The sequence below is a fragment of the Zootoca vivipara genome, chromosome 2 (assembly GCF_965207765.1).
Source record: "Zootoca vivipara chromosome 2, rZooViv2.hap1.1, whole genome shotgun sequence".
NCBI lineage: Eukaryota > Metazoa > Chordata > Lepidosauria > Squamata > Lacertidae > Zootoca > Zootoca vivipara.
In genome coordinates, this window is record NC_142584.1 from 119,881,554 (window position 1) to 119,906,946 (window position 25,393).

The 25,393-nt window shown below is 47.3% G+C and overlaps 2 protein-coding genes and 1 long non-coding RNA gene across 8 annotated transcripts in view; 2 read left to right on the plus strand and 1 right to left on the minus strand.

The window, feature by feature from the left end:
* LOC132591242 (uncharacterized) overlaps positions 1–25,393 on the plus strand; it is an 80,269-nt gene that overhangs the window by 51,425 nt on the left and 3,451 nt on the right.
* Positions 304–4,052, minus strand: LOC148687218 (uncharacterized). Its single transcript, XR_015948573.1, has 2 exons — positions 3,923–4,052; positions 304–848 (listed from the first exon to the last, which is right to left on the minus strand). It is a non-coding gene; the product is annotated as an uncharacterized LOC148687218 (long non-coding RNA).
* LOC132591243 (uncharacterized) overlaps positions 2,626–25,393 on the plus strand; it is a 75,168-nt gene continuing 52,400 nt past the window's right edge. The window contains exons 1-7 of one of the 6 annotated variants that reach the window (XM_088663815.1): positions 2,626–2,775; positions 3,451–3,569; positions 5,033–5,159; positions 15,759–15,937; positions 16,061–16,187; positions 17,178–17,261; positions 17,859–19,029. In XM_088663815.1, the coding sequence (XP_088519941.1) occupies positions 3,498–3,569; positions 5,033–5,159; positions 15,759–15,937; positions 16,061–16,187; positions 17,178–17,261; positions 17,859–19,029 (1,760 nt within the window). In that variant the 5' untranslated portion in view covers positions 2,626–2,775; positions 3,451–3,497. Of the gene's footprint in view, positions 2,776–3,450; positions 3,570–5,032; positions 5,160–14,295; positions 15,287–15,758; positions 15,938–16,060; positions 16,188–17,177; positions 17,262–17,858; positions 19,727–22,069; positions 22,271–25,393 lie in introns of those variants that run through there. The other 5 variants (XM_088663807.1, XM_088663808.1, XM_088663810.1 and 2 more) reach the window with 5 other exon arrangements.

Below are 25,393 nucleotides of genomic sequence, written 5' to 3' on the forward strand. Positions count from 1 at the left end.
AGAAATAGTGCATGGTTCCCATTCCTAAAACCAGGAGTTTTGGGCTAAGGTGTGTGAGAAGAAACAAAATTTAAAAAAAACCTTCCAGTAGCACCTTAGAGACCAACGAAGTTTGTCATTGGTATGAGCTTTCGTGTGCATGCACACTTCTTCAGATACACACGAAAGCTCATACCAATGACAAACTTAGTTGGTCTCTAAGGTGCTACTGGAAGGAATTTTTTTATTTTGTTTCAACTACGGCAGACCAACATGGCTACCTACCTGTAACTAGAGTCACTAGAAATACTAAGATCAAAATATTAAAAATCCATTAAATACAACTGAGAGGCAGTTGGGTGACAAGGGGAGGATTAGGCACCCACACTTAGTGTGCAGTAGTTTTTGCATAAAATAACTTTCAGGGAGCACCTGATCTCAGATGAACCCACCGCAAGAAAGATGCATCCTGGGGGCAAATGAGGTGTTTAGAACCATGGAGATTTCAAGGACTGCACAGTGAGACAGAAATAAAACTGGTCTCGCCTCCGCATTCCCTGACCCAGCTCTCCATCTCCAGGGGGAGGACAGCCAGGAACTGCTCCAGGACCACCAGGTCCAGGATCTGAGCCTTGGTGAGCCTTTCTGGCTTCAGCCACTGCCGGCAGACTACGGAGTCTCCCAGGATCTTCTGCATGCCCAAGATCTTCTGCACGGTTCCTTCCCACAATCCTCAGCTCCTCGCAAACTCAGTGGCACCAGGGCCTCTTCCCGCTTCAGGACTGGCCGAGTCTTGCTCTCGTACCTCTGACAGGACCCGAAGTCATCTCCTTGCTCTGCTTCCAATGTCTTTCTCGAGGCAAAGATGTCTGAATTGGGGGGCAAGGAGAAGACCCTGTTTTCCAAAAGCGTTCATTCCTTCTATGCACAGATTTTGCATGCCCCAAGCAAGAAGATGCTTTGCGAGAAACTCCCCTTCATGGGGAATTTTGTGGGTGCTGGGGCACCCAAGGCCCCAGGGATTTGGCACCCAAGATCATAAAGGTAAAAGGTGAAGGACCCCTGGGCAGTTAAGTCCAGTCAAAGGTGACTATGGGGTGTGGTGCTCATCTCAACTTTCAGGCCAAGGGCTCTGGCGTTTGTCCACAGACAGCTTTCCAGGTCATGTGGCCAGCATGACTAAACCACTTCTGGTGCAACAGAACACTGCAATGGAAACCAGAGCACATGGAAATACTGTTTACCTTCCCGCTGCAGTGGTACCTATTTATCTACTTGCACAGGGCTTGCTGATTAGAAGGTCGGTGGTTCGAATCCCTGTGACGGGGTGAGCTCCCGTTGCCAACATCATAGCTCAGTCAGTAGAGCACTCTCAATCTGAGGGTTCTGTGTGGATTGTTGTTGTTTAGTTGTTTAGTCTTTGTGACCCCATGGACCAGAGCACACCAGGCACTCCTGTCTTCCACTACCTCCCGCAGTTTGGTCAGACTCCGGGAGGCAGTGGAAGACAGGGTCACGAAGAGTTGGACACGACTAAACGACTAAACAGCAACAATCCACACACCCTATCTGTGTGGATAGGGTTGCCATATTTCAAACACTGATAATCCAGACAGAAAAGTTTGCTTGGCAAATTCGCAAAGCTATGTTTTAAAGCCACTGGGTTGTCATATGGCCAGATTTCCCATGATTTTTTTTTAAAAAAAAATATTTCTGCCCAGACACTTCTTCCGACTTCAGTATTCCGGATACGTCTGGAAATTCCAACATATTTCAACCCTAAGTACAGTGGTACCTCAGTTTAAGTACACAATTGGTTCCAGAAGTCTGTACTTAACCTGAAGCGTACTTAACCTGAAGCGAACCTTCCCATTGAAAGTAATGGAAAGTGGATTAATCCGTTCCAGATGGGTCCGCGGAGTACTTAAACTGAAAGTACTCAAACCGAAGCGTACTTAAACCGAGGTATGACCTGTACTATGTTGGGTGAAAGATTCCCTTCCAAATCTACAATTCTCTGATCCTATGATTATAGAATTGTAGAGTTGGAAGGGACCCCCAAGAACCATCTACTACAGGGGTCCCCAAACTAAGGCCCGGGGGCTGGATGCGGCCCAATCGCCTTCTCAATCCAGCCCGCGGACGGTCCGGGAATCAGCGTGTTTTTACATGAGTAGAATGTGTCCTTTTATTTAAAATGCATCTCTGGGTTATTTGTGGGGCATAGAAATTCATTCATATATATTTTTTCAAAATATAGTCTGGTGCCTGGTGAGATTCTTCCTCTGGCTGAAGTTTTTCCCACACTCCACGCACTGATGTGGCTTCTCCTCCGTGTGAACTTTTTGATGGGAGCTCAGGCTCGAGCTTTGGCTGAAGCTCTAGTTTTTAAATAAAAGGACACATTCTATTCATGTAAAAACATGCTGATTCCCGGACCGTCCATGGGCCGGATTTAGAAGGCGATTGGGCCGCATCCGGCCCCCGGGCCTTAGTTTGGGGACCTCTGGATTAATTGATAGTCTGCAGTTTGCAATGTATTAAGAGAGCAAAGCGCAACAGAGAGCTCACCTGTCACTCAACCCTCCAGCTGTGGAAAGAACTGGACTCTGCTTCCTAGAGAGGCAGGATGTTGTAATAAAAGTGGCGGGAGGGAAAGAGAGGTGTTGGAAGGGGTGGGGAGGGAGACAGACAGACAATAGTGAAAGGCAGGGAGGGGAAAATAGGCTTGATCAAACTCCCTCGGAGAGGAGGAGGGAGGCTGAAATGCGGAGAGAACCGCGGACTAAGAAAGAGGTGCAAAGCTGTGCAAGAGGGAAGGGCAGGGATTTGATTTGGGTGCAGGGAGGGGGAAGGGGGAGTTCCCCCCCCGGAACCCTATAGAAGGAGGGAGGGGTCTCTGATGTACTGCATGCAACCCGGCTTCAGAATCGCTCCCCCAACAGCTGCGTGGATTTTGCATCCCAAGAGCCTTTTTGCAGACCCCACCGTCAAGAAAAATGCATTGGGTTGGGGGGGCGGCGGGGAGAGAAAGATCCATAGGTCTGTGTGCAGATGAGGAACCCCGCCCCCCAAGGTTTAGGGAGAAACACCCCTTGCAGGATTTCTATTGCACGATCCTGTTCGAAGCCCCACCCCCACCCAAAACGGAGCTGGGAGTGGGTGCGGGGCTTGGTGTAGAGAAAGCAGCCTTTCTGGGAGGGGGAGAGAGGGAGGGTGCTCTCTCGCCATGTCCGCCCCCCCCCAATGAAGGAAAGGATGGAATTATCACCCCAATGCCCCCAAATTGCATTAGTTTGATTGCAGGGATCTTCCTAAACATAACCCACCCACCCACCCCCCCCAAAAAATTTGTTGCAATTATTCTTTGCAGGGGGTTGGACTAGATGACTCATGGGGTCCCTTTCCAACTCTACCATTCTGTGATTTGGGTGTCCCTTTTCTGAAGCTTTTCCAAATCTTTTATTACAGGGCAGCGCTGAGAGTCTCCCTCCTCTGCCTTCCTCACAGGCAGCAGCATGGCACCTGTGGGACCTTCTACTGGTCCTTGGGATGAAGCGGGAGGAGACCCTCCGGTGCAGCCGCCTCAGGTAAGGGAAGGAGAACTGGGATGGAGGAGGGAAGAGACACAGGGGGGCAGCCTGGGTACCTCGCTCTACTGTGGAGGAAGTCGGAAGGTCCGGAAGAATCCTCCTTTTCCTCTTTTGGCACATTGCAGGTTCTCAAGGCCACACACAAAGAGGTTCTGCAGACCTTCCTCGTTCAGAGAATCATAGGATTGTAGTGGAAGGGGCACCAGGGGTCATCTAGTCCAACCCACGGCAATGCAGGGATCTCAGCCAAAGCATCCCTGACAGGTGGCCACCCAAACTCTGCTTTAAAAGCTACCAGTCAAGGGGAGCCCCCCCACCTTCAAAGGTAGCCGCTGTTGGACGGCTCTTACCATCAGAAAGTTCTTCCTGAGGTTCAGTCAGAATCTCCTTTCTCATAGTTTATAGCTTGAAGCCATGGGTTCAAGTTCTACCCTCCAGAGCAGGATAATAATTGTTGTTGTCGTTTAGTCGTGTCCGACTCTTCGTGACCCCATGGACCAGAGCACGCCAGGCACTCCTATCTTCCACTGCTTCCCACAGTTTGGTCAGATTCATGTTCGTAGCTTCGAGAACACTGTCCAACCATCTCGTCCTCTGTCGTCCCCTTCTCCTAGTGCCCTCATACCCCCAATACCTGCAGGGTTTGCATGGCAGGATGAATTCCCCTCCCCCACAATAGATCACACACACACCCCCACGCACAATAACACTATAGGATATTCAAAAGGTAAAGGACCCCTGGATGGTTTGTTGTTGTTTAGTCGTGTCCGACTCTTCGTGGCCCCATGGACCATAGCTGTCTTGCACTCCTGTCTTGCACTGCCTCCCGCAGTTTGCTCAAACTCATGTTCGTAGCTTTGAGAACACTGTCCAACCATCTCGTCCTCTGTCGTCCCCTTATCCTTGTGCCCTCAATCTCTCCCAACATCAGGGTCTTTTCCAGGGAGTCTTCTCTTCTCATGAGGTGGCCAAAGTATTGGAGCCTCAGCTTCACGATCTGTCCTTCCAGTGAGCACTCAGGGCTGATTTCCTTCAGAATGGATAGGTTTGATCTTCTTGCAGTCCATGGGACTCTCAAGAGTCTCCTCCAGCACCATAACTCAAAAGCATCAATTCTTTGGCCATCAGCCTTCTTGATGGTGCCTGGCAAAACTCCCTAGGGAGAGCATCCCACAAACGGGGAGCCACTACAGAGAAGGCCCTGTTCTTGTGTTGCCACCCTCTGTACCCCTTCATCTGGGCACTATACTTCCGTTGAGTCAGCCTAGCATTGCATTAGCCTTTTTTGCTGCTGCATCACAGATTCTCCCGTACAAACTCTTGAATGCTGCAAATAAATAGATGAGTAAATAAAGCCAGCCAGCACCTCACCTTGTTACCCTTTCCCCTTTCAAACTGGGAGCAATGGTATCTGTGAGAGAGATTACCTCCTGAGTAGAGAGCGTGTTCTTTCCTCCCAGGATCCAGTGACCTTTGAGGAGGTGGCTGTGTGTTTCACGGAGGTGGAGTGGGCACTGCTGGATCCGGGCCAGAGAGCTCTGCACAGGGAAGTCATGGAGGAGAATCACAAGGCGGTGGCCTCTCTCGGTAAGAATACCTTCTTGATTGATAGGTATCATAGGTGTGAATCTACTATTTTTGCCACTTAAACCTGCACTGCAGTGATGCTGTGATGAAAATGGGTGTCTGGGCCATGTGTGCTGGATAAGAAAATAAGAGCCCTGCTAAATAATAATAATAATAATAATAATAATAATAATAATAATAATAATAGATGCCTGTAGGAAAGCCACAAGCCCAAGCAGAAAAACGCACTGGCCCTTTCCTGCGATTTTCAACAACTGGTATTCACACATTCTTTATTACAGTCCAGAGACCCTCAAAATCAATTTTGAAAGCAAAATACAGCAGAGATAGAGGAAAAACATTGCTGGGCAGTCATTGTGTTTTATCCAGAGCATGTCGATTTCAAATTCTTATTACCCCCAAGAGGAATTTTGCCACAGCCAGGGTTATATCATTTACCTTCCAATGAGATATTTGAGATAAAAGGTATCAGACTTACCAGATGAATTCACCAAGGTTTAATTAATTGGCTCCTGGCTTGTTTATAAAGCCCACAGTGTAGTAAAATTTGTTTCATACAGTTGACAGCCTGAAGACATAAACAAAGTCTATTTTGCAGTGGTTTTCAACCAGTGTGCCCTGGCACCCTAGGGTGCCTTGAATGATGCCCTGGGAGGGTCGTGGGCAACCCTGGCCTCTGTCCCTCTTTCCTTCCCTCCCTCCTCGGATGCCCTCCCAAGGATGCCCTCCCAAACCTCCCAAGGCTTGCACAGCTGTTTGTGGCAGCAGTCCCGGCTCCCTGGGCGAATGGTGCCTCTGGGGCTGGCCAGGGGGTGCTGGGTGCCAGCAACTAAGGTGGCTTTGGAGTAAGCAAGCAGGCAGGCAGGCAAGGGAGCCCAGCCAGTCGGTTGGCCAGCCCTTGCTGTTGGGAACAGACCAGCAAGTCCCAGGCCCCTGTGGAGCAGTGTGAGGAGGCACCTCTCTTTGGGGTGGGGCAAAGGGGGCAGCCCAGAGACCAGGGGTGGCAGCAGAGGCTGCCTGGAGAACTCCCAAGGAGAGGAGAGGAGAGGAGGCTGAGTGAACAACGGAGGGTGTTTGAAAAGGGGTAAGGGGCTGCCAGCTCTGCAGGCAAGGGGTGGCACAACTGACCTCCTGAGCCCCACAGGGGTGCCGCAGAAAGAATGTCCAAGGGAGCCATGGGCTCAAAAAGGTTGAAAACCTCTGTGATAGGGTATACTTCAGAAGGGAAAACGTTTAATCTAGCTTTGGTCTATTGTCTGTGATAACTGGGCACTGACAAATTCGTACGATATGAAGGTAATTGAAAATCATGCCTGCGGCGAATGTTCCCCCCTCTATTACTAAAATGTGACACTGGAATCCAGAGGTGAAGCCACACACCCTCTTCTCCCACCACCTCCAAATAAACCCCTTTATTGTTGTTGTTTAGTCGTTTAGTCGTTTAGTCGTTTAGACTCTTCATGACCCCATGGACCAGAGCACATTTACCACTTCTGTGAGTCCCGATACCTTGCTGGAAAAATAATGGCGATACTTCTTGGCACAAAAGAGAAGAATTTTATTAACCTTAGAACATAGTTGTTTGTTTAACGTTTCCTGTGTTTATAAGCTACGTTTCGGTTGTAGATAATCTCTGTCAAACATTTAACATCGAGCCTTCCTGAACCTCATCTAGATGCCCACTATCCTGGCCTCTCAACTTTCTTCTTCACCTACCCACTCCCTCTCCCTCTCCTCCACTGACAAAATCGCTGCTCCCTCCTTTTAAACTGGGAACAGTCCCGCCCCCACCAGAATGCTATGTCAGTCAGGCTAGAGGTGGATTAACTCTTTTTCCAGCCACATAGGAATAAATATTTCAAAACCGTGTCAATCCGTTACAATGCCCATACTGAATTTTGGATGCAAACGGTCCCCAGGTTACATGTGATCGAGAGCGAAGATGGCTGTGTTCAATATTCCGCAGCCCATAGGTATTCGGAAGCAATAGGTAGGTGGGACTTGGGTTTGATCCAGCCCAGCTCTTGTTATAAAGAGGAGAGCTGGCCTGCTGGTTGAACCTCCCCTTCCAGCTGTTTCCCCAAAGTTAAATGTCTGGCTTGGCTTTCTAATAACTGTGGCCTGGAGGAGACCTGAAGAGTTCAGTAGTCAAAAGTAACAGCCTTCCCTGTTTTCCTTGAAAGAGTCAGAGCTCGGTTCCAATTGGGGAAAAGGAGAATATCTGCTCTTCCAAGACCTCAAAGAAGAGGAGGAAGGGACATTAGCAGGTTAGTCCTTAGCTGTGTCGTTGGGCCCTTTGTGGAACTGACTAATTTATCTTCTATTCCCAATGATCGTGATGATTTTGCCCTTATTACTCTTTTTCACTTGGCACCTAATCATAGCTCAGTTGGCTAGAGCTCAGTGCTGATAATGCCAAGGTTGCAGGTTCGATCCCCGTACGGGACAGCTGCATATTCCTGCATTGCAGTGGGTTAGACTAGATGACCCTCAGGGGCCCTTCCAACTCTACAATTCTATGATCTCCAGCCTGGGTGCTTCAATTTGACAGCAGGCCAGGGAGAAAGGCAGATTCAATGTTAGGGATAGTTAGGAAAGCAACCAAAAAAAAACTGGCAGTAGCACAATGCCATGGTACAGCTGTACTGGGAGCATTGTGCCCAGTTCTGGTCACCTGACCTCAAAAAGGATATTTGTAGAGTTGGAAAAGGGTCAGAGAAGGGTCAGCCAAAACGATCAAGGGGTGGAGCAGCTCCCCTAGGAAGGAAGGTTGCAGAGTTTGGGACTCCAAGCTAAAAAGGCGAATGAGGGGCAAAATGGTAGAAGTTTGCAAAATTATTCAAGGCATGGAGAAAGTGTATAGGGGAACATTTTCCCTCCCTCTCCCATAACACTAGAACTGGTGGAGATCCCATGAAGCTGAATGTTGGGAGATTCCTGACATGTAAAAGAAAGTGATTCTTCTGAATCCCAGTTGCTGGGAGCCACAGGAGGGGGGAGTTGTTCTTGTGTTCGAATCCTGCTGGCAGATTTCCCATTGGGGCATCTGGTTGGCCACTGTGAGAACAGGATGCTGGACTAGGTGGGCCACTGGACTGATCCAGCACCCAGGATTCACCTTGCAGCTTATTATTATTATTATTATTATTGGGTTAAAGATGAGTGCCACACTTGACTTTCCACCAGAAAGCTTAATACTGATCATACAAACGGTATAAATTGCAGCAAGACGTAAGCACCACAGAAATAGAATAGGCTAATTTGGGAAGTCGGGGGGGGGGACTTAATGCTGTTAGGGTTTACTTCATTTCTAAGGGAAGAGAATTGCAACATGATTCCTGCACTGCAGGGGGTTGAATTAGACGGTCCTTTAAGTTCCTTCCAATTCTATACAGTTGCACCTAGGATTTCAAATGCCTTGGCTCCTGAACAAGTTGGCTCCTGAATGATCAAAACCTGGAAGTGAGTGTTCCTGTTTCTGAATGATTTTCAGAAGTCGAACATCCGGCGTGGCTTCTGATTGGCTGCAGGACGCTCCTGCAACCAATTGGAAGCCGCACCTTGCTTTTCGAACGGTTCCGGGAGTCGATTGGACTCCCAGAACGCATTCTGTTCGAGAATCAAGGTGCAACTGTAATTCTATTATTCTATAACTCAACATGGCTCTGGTCACAGGGATTGGACAGGGCTTTATTCCCTCCCCAGATGTTCTGCTGTTCTCTCACCCCACTCTCTAATATGGGATTTCTGAATACTTTGTGCTCAAAAGTAACAAAACATGTCATTTTAAAAAAATGTATTGTGCTGGTTTTCCACAATAGTGAACACAAGCAAAACAAAACTTGTAATGCAGGCTTTCACTTTTGTCAATTACATCAAATAAAATTAAAGTACATATGGATATATTTCCATACCAACCATGTCTTTTTCTCCCCCTGGAAGAGCCAGACTTCATTTCCTGTTGGGAAGAAGGAGAAGATGAAATTATCCAGGTCCCTAAAAAAGAGGTGGCAGAGGAGACATCATCAGGTAGCTGCTTAGTTGTGGAAATCATTGTTAAAGATAGAAGAGCGAAGCACGTAGAAAAACAAGCCTTGCGGAAGCAGAACCAGCATGGCTTCTGCAAGGGAAAGGCCTGTCTCACAATCCTGTTAGAGTTCTTTGAGAGTGTCAGCAAGCATATAGATAGATAGCAGTGATTCGGTTGACCTAGTGTATTTCTGCTTTCTCTTTGTAAACTGCTTTGAGGGTCCCCCCCCCAAACAATCAAGCAGTGTATAAATTTAAGAAAATAAGCAAGCTTTCAACAAAGGGAAGAATCATGGAGAATTTCCTGGTCTAGCAAAGACACAGTACAAAGATGAACTTTTAATCACTGCACATTGCTTGGGTTTAACTTGCACAATTTCAACCAGCCTTTCCCCAACCATGTGGGGTTGAAATTGTGCAATTCACGTAAGATGCGACCGTATGGTGCTTTATGGTACCCATTTGTCAAAGAAGTACCCTCCGAATTCTTCCAGCATCTCACTATTTCAAGCCTGGGGCTGCTAGCAAAAGTGGACATTACAGGGTTGTCCAATTATGGCTCTCGTGTTGTGGGCTCTGATCCAGGGATCTCCAACCCACCAATCTCTGTTTTGGTGCCGCCACCCTCTCCTCACCTGCTTCAGAGTCAGCTACCTGGTCTGGCTCCTTAGCCAATGGCTCTGCAGCCTCTGTGTCTTGTTGGCTACTGAATTCGGCGGGTCAGGATAGGGATGTTGAAATAAGGGAAGCAGCCAATTGCTTTTGATTCATTTTGAGACCCTTAGTTCCTGCCTTGCACTACTAACAGGATTTCTGCCCCTCTCCAAACAGGTGGGCAGGAGAATGAGGATTCTGTAGCACCATCAGAAGCCATCAAGCCCGAAGTAAAAGGAGAGACCTTTGAAAGCAAAGGTCACAAGGAAAACCAGAGGAAGACTTGGAGGAAGACATCCGTTGCTTTTCAGGGTGCAGATGCCCACAAACTCCACACACCCCAAGGAGATTGTAAAGGAAAGAGGAGGAGAATGTGCCCGGCGTGTGGGAAAATATTCAAGTTTAAATCGGACTTAAATAAACACTTCAGAACCCACACAGGGGAAAAACCGTATACATGTAAGGAGTGCGGAAAAGGCTTTAGCAATAGCGGGAACCTTAAAAAACACATGCTCCTTCACACAGGAGAGAAACCATATAAGTGTATGGAGTGTGGAAAGAGTTTTACTCAGAGTGGTAGCCTGACGATACACTACCGAACTCACACGGGGGAAAAGCCCTATCAGTGCGCCGAGTGTGGAAAGTGCTTCAGAGTGAGTTCGAAGCTGACGTCGCACTACAGAACTCACATGGGGGAGCCATATAAATGTGCGGACTGCGGGAAGAGCTTCAGCACAAAAGGAAACCTTTGTAAACATCAGAGAATCCACACGGGGGAGAAGCCGTATAAATGCACCGACTGTGGGAAGAGCTTCAGCAATAAAGGAAACCTTTGTAAACATCAGAGAATCCACACAGGAGAGAAGCCATATATATGTGCAGAATGCGGGAAGGACTTCAGTGACAGCACGAGCCTTACTTTCCATAAAAGAATCCACTCAGGGGAGAAGCCGTTCAAATGTGTGGAGTGTGGGAAGAGCTTCAGGATGAGCTCTGGCCTTACCGCTCATCAGAGAACTCACACCGGAGAGAAACCGTATGCGTGTGTGGAATGTGGAAAGAGCTTCCGTGAGAGACCAAGCCTCGCCTACCACAGAAGGACTCACACAGGAGAGAAGCCACATAAATGTGCCGAGTGTGGAAAGACATTTGCCGAAAGGTCAAGCCTGACTTTACACCAGAGGATCCACACAGGGGAGAAGCCGTACCCTTGTGAGGAGTGCGGAAAGAGCTTCCGGACCAAAGGAAACCTTTGTCAACATCAGAGAACGCACATAGCGGAGAAGTCCTATAAGTGTCGGAAGTGCGGAGAGGCCTTCAACGACAGCGCGAGCCTCGCTTTTCACAAAAGCGTTCACTCGGGGGAGAAGCCGTTTCAGTGCGTCGAGTGCGGAAAGAGCTTCCGGGGCCACTCGAGACTTCTCTCCCATCAGAGAATCCACACAGGGGAGAAACCATATCCGTGTGTGGAGTGCGGGAAGAGCTTCCGTTGGCTTGAGGTTCTCACTGCTCACAAAAGAACCCACACGGGAGAGAAGCCGTATAAATGCATGGGATGTGGAGAGAGCTTCAGAAACAGAGGAAGCCTTTATAAGCATGAAGGCATCCACAGGAGGGAGAAACCACACACGCCACCCTTCCCTGGTGCAAATGTGGATGCCACTGTGCCTGCAGGCAATGTGCACCGTTTATATTCTTGTTTTCCCTTGAAATTTCTAGGAGGGTTGGGAATCCGCCAGTGGCTGAGCCATTGGAAGCTGGGGGAGGGGGCGGCACAGAAGACAAGGGGCGGAGGGGGTCCCTCTGCAGAAAAGCCTGTGCCCCAAACTCCCCTACATGGCAGGAAGAATTCTTGACTGCCGGTTTCGCCTGGGGCAGCCTTAAACTTGTCCCCATATTCTGTGGCATCCCGCCTGGATCTGCTGTTTCCATGGGCCCAAGGAGTTGAAAGCAATTATTATTATCATGATTGCAGTTATTGAAGGATTGGAAGGGACCCCCAAGGGCCATATAGTCCAACCCTCTGCAATGCAAGAATCACAGCTAAAGATTCCCTGGCAGATGGCCATCCAACTTTCATTTAAAAACCTTGAATGAAGGGCAGCCAAGGGAGCTTGTTCCCCTGTTGAATGATTCTTGCCATCAGAAAGTTATTCCTAATGTTTAGTTGGAATCTCCTTTCTGGCAGGGTGGATAAAAATCAATGATTTTTAAAAAATCAAAATCAGATTTTTAAAAAATTTAAATTGGATTTTTAAAATAAAATGCTTTGGGACAAAAGAATCTTTAAATCAAATCCACCCTGCAGTCTGGTAATTTGAATCCATTGGTTCAATGTGGAAAGGATGTTTTTAAACTGGGGTTGTGTGACCATGTGCCAGGGATTATTTAGCTGTGATTCCTGCATTGCAGGACGGTTGGACTAGGTGACTCTTAGGGTCCCATTCCCGGCCCCCAAAGAGGGGGATGAATGGGCAACCTTTTCTGGAATATATTTGTACTTTGAGGAGATAAGTGATCTAACTTGGCCATCTCTTCCTGCCTCTGTTTACTTCCCTTCTCTATCTCTTCTTAAAGTTCTTTGATGGCTGAGAGCAGCCTTTATTGCAGGGGTAGGCGACCTAAGGCCCGGGGGCCAGATGTGGCCCAATCGCCTTCTAAATCCAGCCCATGGACGGCCTGGGAATCAGCGTGTTTTTACATGAGTAGAATGTGTCCTTTTATTTAAAATGCATCTCTGGGTTATTTGTGGGGCCTGCCTGGTGATTTTTCATGAGTAGAATGTGTCCTTTTATTTAAAATGCATCTCTGGGTTATTTGTGGGGCATAGGAATTCGTTCATATATTTGTTCAAAATATAGTCCGGCCCACCACATGGTCTGAGGGACTGAAAAAAGTTGCTGACCCCTGCTTTAATGTATAATCTGGTTGAAGGAAGAAGTGATAATGCAGGGTATGGAGGGGGCTAGCCAGAGAATATATCTGCCATAGGCAGTTGGGCAATCCATACTGGCTAGCTATCAATAAATCAGATGGTTTTGAGGACGCTCGTGTACGGACTCATAGCCAGAAGCTTGTGCAACCTGAGACCACCTGGGGAGGTCACTTTGCCACTTCTTGAGGGCTTCCCAGTGGCAGATCGGAGTGCTTGCTTGGTAATGTATATAATGCTTGCTGTTTAGAATAAAATCTTTAATCTTCTCACTCACTTGTGTTTGTATTGCTTCTGAATCTCATTAAAAGAACCACCTGCATTTGTCAACAACAACAACAACTTATTTATTCCCCGCCCAACAACAACAACAACAACTTATTTATTCCCCGCCCATCTGGCCAGGTTTCTCCAGCCACTCTGGGTGGCTCCCAACCGAATATTAAAAACAAAATACAGCATTAAACATTAAAAACTTCCCTAAACAGGGCTGCCTTCAGATGTCTCTTAAAAGTAAGATAGTTGTTTATTGCCTTGACATCTGATGGGAGGGCGTTCCACAGGGCGGGTGCCAACACCGAGAAGGCCCTCTGCCTGGTTCCCTGCAACCTCACTTCTTGCAGGGAAGGAACCGCCAGAAGGCCCTCGGCACTGGACCTTAGTGTCTGGGCTGAATGATGGGGTGGAGAAGCTCCTTCAGGTATACTTGGCTGAGGCCGTTTAGGGCTTTAAAGGCTCAACCTGGGCAGCCTGGCCATTCTTTTGTGATGGTAAATACTCTAGTTCCTGAATCTCTTACATATATTGATAGTTTGCTCAGCTTAACAGATACTGTACTTGCCAGACCGTTTTTTGCAAAGGGAGGTGTAAGCCCCTGCAGTCCAAAGACAAACTGGAAAGCTTTTCCCATTTCCTTCCTCCTTGCAAAGAAATATTTGATGTCAATTTGGGAGAGTCAAAACAGCTTCAGGATTGTTCTCCCGTACTGTTTCAGACACTATACTAGAATCGTAGAGTTGGAAGAGACCACAAGGGCCATCCAGTCCAACCCCCTGCCAAGCAGGAAACACAATCAAAGCATTCTTGACATATGCCTGTCAAGCCTCTGCTTAAAGACCTCCAAAGAAGGAGACTCCACCACACTCCTTGGTAGCAAATTCCACTGACGAACAGCTCTTACTATCAGGAAGTTCTTCCTAATGTTTAGGTGGACATACTTATCCATGTGTGTTTGCCTTGTATATTTATGAACATTTATCTTATATATGTAAGACCTTAGGATTCCCAGAATGTGTTCTATTTACAAGTAAAACATTTAAATAGCTACCTTTCTACCGGCAGGAGGGGCGGGGGGGCACAGGAAGGAAACAAGATCGGGAGGGGGCCATGTTCAGGAAAAGGCTAAAGGACACCGGGCTCCATGACCCTTGAAGGGGGGGTTCCCTTCCCACTACATTCCTATGACTCGGCTTGCAGGGAGGACCCCTCCCCCTGGATCAATGAACTCGCTTCCTAGAGAGGCAGGAAGTGACGCAGGAAGGCGGGGGGGTTAGAGGCAATGTTTGAGGGGTGGGGTCTCCATGCACATCCCCGGAAGAGAAGGAGGCTTGCAAAGGAGGAGGGAAAAGGTGCAACATTTCGTGGGGGAGATTTGGGGTGCAGGGAGGGAGACGAATTTGCTTTTCCTCCCCGTGAATCTAAAAACAGGGCGGGAGGGAGGGTAGGAGGGGGCGGGGAAATGTGAGGGGAGCATTAAAGCAAGGATGGTCTCTCTCACCCCCCCCCAAAAAAAAACCCAGGAAAGGTAATCTGCAATCTGCTGCAAAAGGGGTGGTGATGGTTCTCTTCCCCAAATGAGGTTTGCATTGCAGTATCCTCTTGGAAGCGGAGAGATCAACCAGCCTCCTGGTGGGGGTGGGGAGAGGGAAATACATTTTGCTTTCTGAGACGAAGGGCGCTCCCCACCCCATGCAACTTGACTGGGACACTGAACCAGTGTGCCAGTTTCACCCCACGACCATGGGTCCCCACGGCTGATGGTACCATGCAGGGGGCATTGCCCTGGCACCAAAATTTGTGGGTGCCCGGCCCCTTCATGGGGAATTGGGTGGGTCCTCGGGCACCCAGGGAGTTGGCACCTATGCACTGAGGTGAAGCTCCCACCCCAATCTTTGACCCAGCCCCTCCTAACCCATCCTTATGTATTTCTGCACACTGAGCCTGGAACGCTGCCCCCCCCCCCCCAGCCTTCTGGGTCAGGTAGCCAGTCTGGGCAGGAGGGGAGAGAGAGAGACAGATACACAACAAATACACCAAAAGTCAATAGTTTCTGTTTCTTTTTAAAAAAATATATTCTTTAATGAAAATTATTTAAAAGTACACAAAGGTACAAAAATATATTTTAAAAGAATTCACATTTTAACTCATACACATAAGAATAAAGGGGGGGAGAGAAAAGAAAAGAAACTAAAACACTTCCAAAACGTTACATCCAAATTAAACATAGTTACAGGTAGGTAGCCGTGTTGGTCTGAGTATAAATAAACATGTTATACTTCCAATCCTTTTCATTATACCTGATTTCTTATATCCTTGTTTTTTCCACAGGTTTTTGTTACTATGTCTTCTTCCCCCCCCCCCTTAAATACTTCATTTGTTTTTTCTTTTACACATATCATTCCAATTCTGCCAATATGGGATTGTTGGTACTATAAAGATTTATATATACATAATATTATATAGTTTCTGTTTCTGTTGTGATAATCTCAAGTGTTCCAGAGCTTTTGTAATTAGAATTTGGGAGTATTAATTTATTATAATTGGTATTTGTACAGTATTTGTAAAACGTATGCTCTCTGTGTAAATGTCTCCCACTCTAAATAAATCCGCCTTTCTATGAACTGCTCTCAAACCTCCGGATATAGGGCGGTATATAAATTCAATCTGTAATAATAGTAATAATTTCTGCATTTTTCTCCTTAAAGAGCTGCTCCCTGCATTGAAGTGCATCGCAGCAACACCTGAGAGATCTCCCAGAAGTGGCCCAGTTTACGCCTCCTCCTCCTCTGTCCTTTCCACTGTCAACGCAATGGCCTCTGAGACAACCTCTGAATGGTCTCTTCTTAAAGATGGAATGGAAAGAGGAGCCAGGCAGCTTCCTCAGGTAGCGAAAGAGCAATGGGAGGCGGTAGGAGGGAAGAGGCACAGATGGGACAACCCAGCTTCCCTGTGTGTTGAGTGGGGATGATGGGGATCTAAGAGAAGCTCTGTTTTCTTCTTCTTCCAGGCCCTCTTGACCTTTGAGGAGGTGGCTGTGTTTTTCGCAGAGGAGGAGTGGGCTCTGCTGGATCCAGGCCAAAGAGCTCTGCACAAGGAAGTCATGGAGGAGAATTATGAAATGGTGGCTTCTTTAGGTAAGGGCACATTTTTATTCCTCTTGACTGTTAGACATTGGAGGTGTTAATCTGCTGTTTGAGCCATTTATTCATGCCGTGTCTTAGAATCATATAATCATAGAGTTGGAAGAGACCACGAGGGCCATCCAGTCCAACCCCCTGCCAAGCAGGAAACACCATCAAAGCATTCCTGACAGATGGCTGTCAAGCCTCCCCTGAAAGACCTCCAAAGAAGGAGACTCCACCACACTCCTTGGCAGCAAATTCCACTGCCGAACAGCTCTTACTGTCAGGAAGTTCTTCCTAATGTTTAGGTGGAATCTTCTTTCCTGTAGTTTGAATCAATTGCTCCGTATCCGCTTCTCTGGAGCAGCAGAAAACAACCTTTCTCCCTCCTCTATATGACATCCTTTTATATATTTGAACATGGCTATCATATCACCCCTTAACCTTCTCTTCTCCAGGCTAAATATACCCAGCTCCCTAAGCCGTTCCTCATCAGGCATTGTTTCCAGGCCTTTGACCATTTTGGTTGCCCTCTTCTGGACACGTTCCAGCTTGTCAGGCAGGAGTTAATCACAGTGAGGGTTTGCTTAACTTCTCCCTTTCGTCCTGAGTTTGTGCTTTTTCAAAGTCCATTACACCTTTGGTAAAGGCTATTCTTCTATTGGAGCACTTGCAGGCCAGTGTTTCCCAGTTCCCAAATAATGCATATTTTTAGATTTGCCTTGAGACCTTGAAGATTGTTGTTTATAGCAATGCTGTACTTTTGTCAGTAGGTAAGTCTTAACAAGCTGATATTGTTGTTTGAATTTCCCCCCAAAAAACTATGTAAAATCTAAAAAGAGACTCACAACATAATAATGGTGACATGAGCTTTCCTGGTCGACGTCATTTATTAGCTTTAAATGGGCCACCAGATATTTTACTGTCTTTGTTTCACAAGATTAATATTTTTACAGTCACATACGATATAAACAGCACTTCTGTGTTACTTATTTCACATAGCAGAGACTCTGATACTCAAGTCTGAGCTCATCTCCTCGCCTGGAACAGAAAAATACAGGGGTGTTGTCCTGGACCAATTGAGAGGTACATACTTCCACTTTGCTGTGAGGCTGTACCTTGTGTGTTTCCTTTCAGTGTGTAGGGATATAAAAAGAGCCCTTTTGGATCAGAACGAGGGCCCATCTTTTCCAGCATCCTGGTGGAGGTTTAGGTGATGTGTACAGTTGGTTGGAATGTATCACAAATCAGGGAGGAAGGAGAAAAATTAATAAAGAGGAGTAGCATTTTCGGGGGGGGGGAGCGATGGAGAAAGTGTGTATCTCCAGATGTTGCTGCACTACAACACTCATCATCCCTGGTCATTGGCCATCTTTGCTTGGGTTGATGGTACTTAGAGTCCAACCACATCTGGAGGGCCATAGATGCCTCACCTCAGCATAGAAGGTTTCTCTTGGTGCTCAGTGTTACATGGGAGTTGAAGGTAGAACTGGATACTAAGGGTTCTTCAGACTATTTTCAGATTTCCTTTCCTTTCCTAAAAATGTACATAGGAGAGGGAAGAATGCTAGAGGTGCTAAAATAAGAGGAGGTGCTGGCTGGTATTTCTGTGTGCTAAGTTCTCTTGTTCTCTTCCTTGAATACCTAACAATATTTTCTCCCCCCCCCCCCCCTTTAAACCAGGTGATGAAGAAGGCAATCATAATTTTGAGGGGCCATCTGTAAAGTACTTCAGTGTGAGTGAACTACAAACTAACACACGGGAGAAACCCTTTAAATGTATGGAGTGTGGAAAGACCTTCAGTCAAAATAGAAATCTTACCGCACATCAACGAATTCACACAGGGGAGAAGCCATATAAATGTATGGATTGTGGGAAGGGCTTCATTGATAGTGGAGCTCTTACAAGACATCAACGAACTCACACAGGGGAGAAACCATTTCAATGTATGGAGTGCGGAAGCAGCTTCAGTGAAAATGGAAGTCTTGCTCGACATCAACGAACTCACACGGGGGAGAAACCATTTAAATGTATGGAGTGTGGGAAGAGCTTCAGGGATAGGGGAAAGCTTACTGTACATCAACGTATTCACACTGGGGAGAAACCATTTAGATGTATGGAGTGTGGGAAGAGCTTCAATCAGTATTCACACATTACTATACATCGGAGAACTCACACAGGGGAGAAACCATATAAATGTATGGAATGCGGGACGGGTTTCATTGAGAGTGGAGCTCTTTCAAAACATCAACGAACTCACACAGGGGAGAAACCATATAAATGTATGGAGTGTGGAAAGAGCTACACTGAAAGTGGGTCACTTACAAAACATCAGCGAACTCACACAGGGGAGAAACCATATAAATGTTTGGAGTGTGGGAAGGGTTTCAGTCAAGGGGGGAAACTTACTGTACATCGACGGACTCACACAGGGGAGAAGCCATATAATTGTTTGGAGTGTGGAGAGTCCTTCATTTGTAGTAGGAAACTCATAGTCCACCGACAAAGTCATACCGGGGAGAAACCATTTAAATGTAAGGATTGTGGGAAGGGCTTCAGTGAAGGTGGAAAACTTACAAGACACCTGCAAACTCATACAGGGGAGAAACCATTTAAATGTATGGATTGTGGGAAGGGTTTCATTGAGAGAGGAGCTCTTGCAACACATCAACGATCTCACACAGGGGAGAAACCCTTTAAATGTATGGAGTGCGGAAAGAGCTTCAGTCAAAATGGAAGACTTACCATACACCAACGAATTCACACGGGGGAGAAACCATATAAGTGTATGGATTGTGGGAGGTGCTTCAGTGAAAGTGGAACTCTTACAAGACATCAACGATCTCACAGAGAAGCAACTGTTTAAATGGAAAAAGTGTGGAAAGTGTTTCAATTATAATTGAGTTATTAATTAACACCTATGGACTCTCACAGGGAACAACCCATTTACATGTATGGAGTGTTCCAAGTTTTTTTCCACAGAGTTCACTTCGTCGCTCCTATCAACAAACTCATATAGGGAAAAATCATTTGTAAATGCATGGAGTGTGTTTGATGTTCTGGTGTTTGTATGGAAAGTTGTACATATGTGTATTAAGACAATGAAGGTAATGTCTCATAAATGTAAGTATAATGAAATATACAATGTATTGTAAGGGATGTGCGGAATGTGGCTCTGGAGTGCTCATTGTGAGTGAACATGTGCTGAGAGTCCATTGATATTTGGTCTTTGCAGAGAGAATTGGGAATGCAGAGTTGTGAAAAGTAGAGTACGACAGTGGTGTTTAGGAAGCAGGATGTGCTCTGGAATCCTGTAACTGTAGAGTTGAAAGGGACTGCGAGGGTCTTCTAGTCCAACTCCTTGTTATAAGAACAACAGCATAAATTTCATTTTTTTAATTGCAATAAAGGAACAATGAAAACACAGAAAGGCTGAAATGCATAGCCTTATGTGCACAAAGTAATCCTTAAACAAAATTAGCCGAAACAAAATTCCAAGTACTGTATGTTAGTTCTTGGCCAATAAATTATTATTCTATTCTATTCTAAACCATCCTACGTTGTTTTTTATTTTATCATGGTTACATGTCATGTCCGGGAGTTCCCCCCTCCCTTTTGGTTGCTCACTGATGAGAATTAATGAGCAGTTGGTTATTATTATTACCTTATCATGTTGCTAGCACCAACAAGCAACTCCTTGCAAGGATAGCAGTTCTTACCCACTTCCAACAGGGCGTCCCTAATTCTCCTTTTTTCCTCTGACACTGTCACGGTCCGGTCGGTGGGCGTCAGCACCAGAGGCAAGATGGTGGTGAAGAAGCAGGGTCGAAGGCAGAGGCGAAGGTCCACGGGGCACGAAGCAGGGCGAAGGCAAAGCGAGGGTCCAGGAACAAGAAGCAAGGCGAAGGTCCACGGGGCAAGAGCAAGGCGAAGGCGAAGCAAGGGTCCAAGGAGCAAGGCGAAGGATCCAGGAACGAGAGGCAAGGCGAAGGTCCACGGGGCAGGAGCAAGGCGAAGGCGAGGCAGGGGTCCAAGAAGCACGGCAGCAACAAGGCAAGGGTCCAAGGAACAGGAGGCCAGATGCAACCAGGCAGGGATAGCGTTGCTGTGGCCAAGAAGTGAAGGGAAATACTGGGCTTTTATCCCTCCCAGCTCCTGCCACCAGGTGCAGTGAGATCTCAAGTGGCCACACCTGGGTGATTACTCCTTGCCTCTCCAGCACAAGCTGAGGACTTCACCTGTGTGGCCACGCCTTGCTTCTCCAGCACAAGTTGAGGCATGCCCCAGTCCTGCAAAGCACTACAGGCCCCAGAGCCTGACTCCTGCCCATACTCCTGACAGACAGGCACATATCTCAGAGAGTTTGGGGAGGGAGGGAGTTCCCCCCCCACTCTGGTTGGTGTATTGGTTAGGTGCCTCCCTCCTTACTGTTTCCTAGCTACTATCTCAAAGCTTGGTAGCTCCTGTCTCAACTGTGCAGCCTCTGAATCTGCCTGTCTCTCTGCTTCATGAAACTCTGGAAGGGGGGTGGGGGTGGGATCTTTCCTCTCCTCTTCTGTTAGAAGCTGATCTTCCTGTGATTGCATTCCCCAATCCTCCGATTCACACCAGCCCCTGACACTAAACTGCAAAATGTACAAAATCCCTGGTGGCCGCTGGAATAATGGAGGTGCTGGGGGCAAGAACTAACATGGGGAGGGAAGGTGGCACAGGGAAATGTGGGCATTGCCAGTAGTTTCAGGAGAGCCATTTCCCTGCGGAGAGAAGAATCTCTCTGCCCACGTGATTGGCCCATCTTTCAGAAATATGTAGAAAGAGCAGGCAGTATAGGAGGCTGAAAGCAGAGTTCATCTGGAGCTGCTCCTCCCTCTGCCAGCATTGAGCGTTTGCCCATGACATGAAGCAGCCACAGCAGGAGCTGCAAGCTGCCCACAGTTGGACGTCACCCCCAAAGGCCCCCTCCATCACCTCCCGAGACAGATGCCAACAGGGGTCTCTTTGCCTGCCGAGGATTTCAGCCAGGACCTTCTGCATGGAAAGCATTGAATTCGAGACCTTTAAAAAAAACATTTTTTAAAATACAGCTTTGTCTACTGCCATAATATCACAGAATGATCCTCAATCTCACATCACAGTCATGTTGGCTCCCACAATACCCTCAATAGGAACCCAATCATTATATGCCCTCCACAAATACCTCCGTGATGATGATGATGATGGCATTAAAATATCCTGTTCTTCAATCAAGGGAGAAAAAGGTAGACCAGATGTGTCAAAGGTATCTTTTTTGGAGATACCTTTGATTAGACACCGATGGTATGTGAGGCTCCAGATGTTATTAATCCAATATTGTTATTTTAGAGGTTTTCTTCCATCATGGGCAATGACTGTAGTCTTAGCTGCTGTGAAAAGAAAGGACATTTATTCTTTAGATTGGAAAGTGCTCCAGATGGTCATAACCACAGCCCAAAAGATTATGGCCATCCTTTCCCATCTCTGGAAGAACTATACAACTCCCGTTGCCTTAAAAAAGCAAATAATATTTTACAGGATTCATCTCATCCAGGATATACCGTAGTCTATTTGCACCATTGCCTTCGGGCAAGAGATACAGAACAATTTAATCAAGAACGAATAGATTAAAAAACAGTTTCTATCCAAGAGCTATAACCATATTAAATGCTGTAACTAAATAATATGATCCCGAGAAGTTGTGATGGGTGTGTATATATGTATGTATGTATGTATGTATGTATGTATGTATGTGTGTCTGTAATTGTGTTTTTATTTTCCCAGGAGGAGGCTTTTCAGTTATAGGAGGGGCGGTGTCGTCTTTAATCGCCGCTCGCAAGAATCGAACCCATGAATTTCTGAATAAATAAACGGGAATATAGAGCTTGCCGGCAGGGAAGGGCATTTGTGTTTGCAGGGAGGGGGGAGGGAATCTCCTGCCCCTCCCCCCTCCCTCTGGGTCAATGAGCCCCGCTTCCTAGAAAGGCAGGAAGTTTTTTTTGGGGGGGGGAGCAATTTGGAGGGGAGGGGTCTCCATCCTCATTCCCAGAAGAGAAGCCGACTTGGAGAAGAGGAGAAAGAGGTGCCGCATACTTGGGGTTTATTTGGGGGTGGGGGGTGGAGAAGGATTTGCTTTCCCGAGGTGGGAGGGTGGGGGTTAGGAAAGGGAAGCAGAGAGGGGCTCTGCCCTTTCCCTGTGGGAATCAGTGGGGGGGGGAGAGGCTGGATGCTGCCCTTCCTGTTGCAAAGTGGGCTCCTCCTCTCCCAACTTTTTGAAGCGCAGAGATCAAGCCAGGCTCACATGGTGGGGACGGGGGGGGGCAAGACACTTCAGATAAACTACAAAAGGGTCTCTTCCCCCCCCCAGTGCACCCTAACTAGAAAGGGATTTGCAGCCCCACCCTGTGCATGTTGACTCAGAAGTCAGTCCTTCTCCGTTCAAAGGGGTGGCAGCCCCATTCCACCTAGTGATGCTCCTCTCTCTTTAACAGCCTCCATCTCCCTTCTCACTGCTGCCCCCATGGCTCCCCCCAGGCTCTGCCTCCTGCGGCAGGGGAGGGGTGAGCTCCTCCAGGACCCTGATCTGCCCCCCTCCGAAATCTGCTGCTGAAGCCCCTTCCTCCGTGGGGCGGAGATCGGGAGGGCAAACAGGGGGAGAGGAAGTGGAAGCAGCTGGAGAACAGAGTCGCCTCTGGATTGGGAGAGAGGGAGGAGATTTCGAATTGGGTGGGGGGTGAGAGATGGAGAATGTTAAGGAAGAGGCTGATGTGAGAAGGAAGGGGGAGGCTGTTGTAAGAATTTTAAGGTTTATATATATATAAAATAATTGTTCATAAACATGTACATGAATGTACAGGCACATGTCTGAAGCAGCACAGGAAGACAGGCCTGACTGACACCATTTTGACTCTCTCTCTGACCAGGGGTTCATCTGCAAGGAAGAAGGGGTGGGGATGGGGAAAACCTTCTCATTGTCTCAGGAATTAAAGCTGGCATCCTGAAACCTGAGTGCCAGACAAAAGGGTGTGATTAACTTGCCTGGGAAACAGGGAAATGTAAATCTCTCTCTTTTTTTTTTTACTTGATTAGGTTTTGGGGGCAGGGTCCAGGATGCTCAGATTACTGCCACCAGACCTCCCCTTTCATGATGTATCTATGATGAATTTAGGGAGGGCGGTCTTGGGCTACACCCCTTCTGTGACGTATGGGTGATGCTTCTGGGGGGTGGGCTGAAACCAATTTCAAATTTCTCTTTAAGGGCAGGACACCTTTGTTTGGGGTTCTCCTGTGTGAGGGGAAGGACCCTTGTTGCAAATGCAAAAATAAAGGCTTTGCTTCTCAAAATTCTCTGGTTGGCCTCGGTTATATTATCCTACCGATGGAGAACCCAATAAGGGCTCCTGTGTACCACCATAAGGGAATAAGGGCAGATTTTTTGCTTATAACAAGCCCCCCCCCCAGCTCCCCTTTCAGAAATCCTAGTCTGGCAGGCTGAGGTTGCTTTGGCACAAAGGAAAGAGCCTCTTGGGTTTCCCATGTTAGGGGTGCAGTTGGGGAGGGTTTGCTGTGCTGCTTTTGTGCCCTAAAACCTTTCCATTTCCTGAAGCATGAAAAAGCCCCTCATCAGTTTCTCTCCTGCTTGGGAAGGGAAATGGGCCCATGGATGGCAGGATTTGAAACTGATCAAGGTCTCAGGAGCCCTTTAAAAACCTTCAAGGCAAAGCCTGGAGGAATTAAATACATGCCCCCTCCCCAGCTGGACTTGGGGGAAAGAGGGGGGGGGATGAGTTTTTGATGCTGTTGCTTTCCAAAAAGAGGCCTCTCCAGGTGTCCTCTTGGGACTTTGTAGGAAAGGAGAATTAAAGGACCCAGGGTGGGAGATCTGGCCTGTCTTACACAATTGGCCCAGCGCAGAGGTGCTGAGGGACCTTTTCTGCCGGTTCTGCCAGCCTCACTCCTGCCTGGCCTTGTCCCCATCCAGGTAGCCAGGAGGGTCTTATAATACTGTAGGTGATCTAAAGCCCACCACCTGGGCAATGCTCACACAAGAACCCTGCAAGGTGGGCCAGGATGACAGCATGTTCCGTGTTTGGAACAGGGGTGGAGACCATTACCCAGCCTGAGGGCCACATTTGCTCCTGAGCAGCCTTCCAGGGGCCACTTTCCATTAATGAAATGGGCCAGAGGACAGAGTTGGTGCAGCTATGGAGCTGACTCTGAGCTTTGTCCAGGAGCTTCCTGCCTTCCAGGGTTTTTTTCCAGCCACACAAAAGCCCCCCATGAGGCAGCTGGGAAGTGTTGGAAAGAGGGTGTGGCGCTGGGGAAATTCCTGAGGGCCAGAGAGAGAAAGAGAGAGAGGACTTGAGGGCCAATTTAGCCTCTGGGTCTGAGGTTCCCCATCCTGCAGTTTGGGTGCTGGACTTACACCAGGGAGACCCAATCTCACACCCCCATGCTCAGGAAGGATGCCCTGTAGCCAGTTTGGACCCCCTGATTATTTCTCCTCCTGTCCTTCCTCACAGTGTAGGGAATATAAAAGTGTACATACACAAACACACACACAGGTTCCTAAGAGGAAGGACTAGGGGGCCATAAGCCACTGAACTTCGTATTTGTGTCCCCTAAACTACAATCGATGTTGGCGCATAGAGTGCTCTAAATATTTCCATCTGCTTCGCTTGGATGGAGCTTCTGCAACCTGGCGCCCTCCAGATGTTGGTCGTCTTCCAACTGCAAATTCTGCCCATAAGTTTGCCTTATTTTCTTTATTCTGAATGTATCAAAAGGTCAGAAACTGGTTTCCTGGATGGCTGTTTGGGGGAAAGGAACAGTGAGGTCTCTAGAGGTACTGGCCTTAATGCTTTCTGCGAAGCTTCATTAAGAGTTTGGTATTTGATCCTAGAACTGAAGCAGAATGTCCCCTAAAATCTCAGGCAGCTTATATTATTATAAAGTTCCTGTAGAAAGGATTACATCCTTCCAGTTCCCTGCCTTTGTAATTAGAATTTATGAGTATTAATTTATTAGTATTAGTATTTGTAATCTGTAAAAGGTATGAACTACCGTATCTGTGTAAATGTCTCCCACCCTAATTAAATCCATCTTTCTGAGAACTGCCCTGAGACCTCCGGATATAGTGCGGTATATAAATTCTAAATCTAATAATAATAATAATAATAATAATTTATGCATTGTTCTTCTTAAA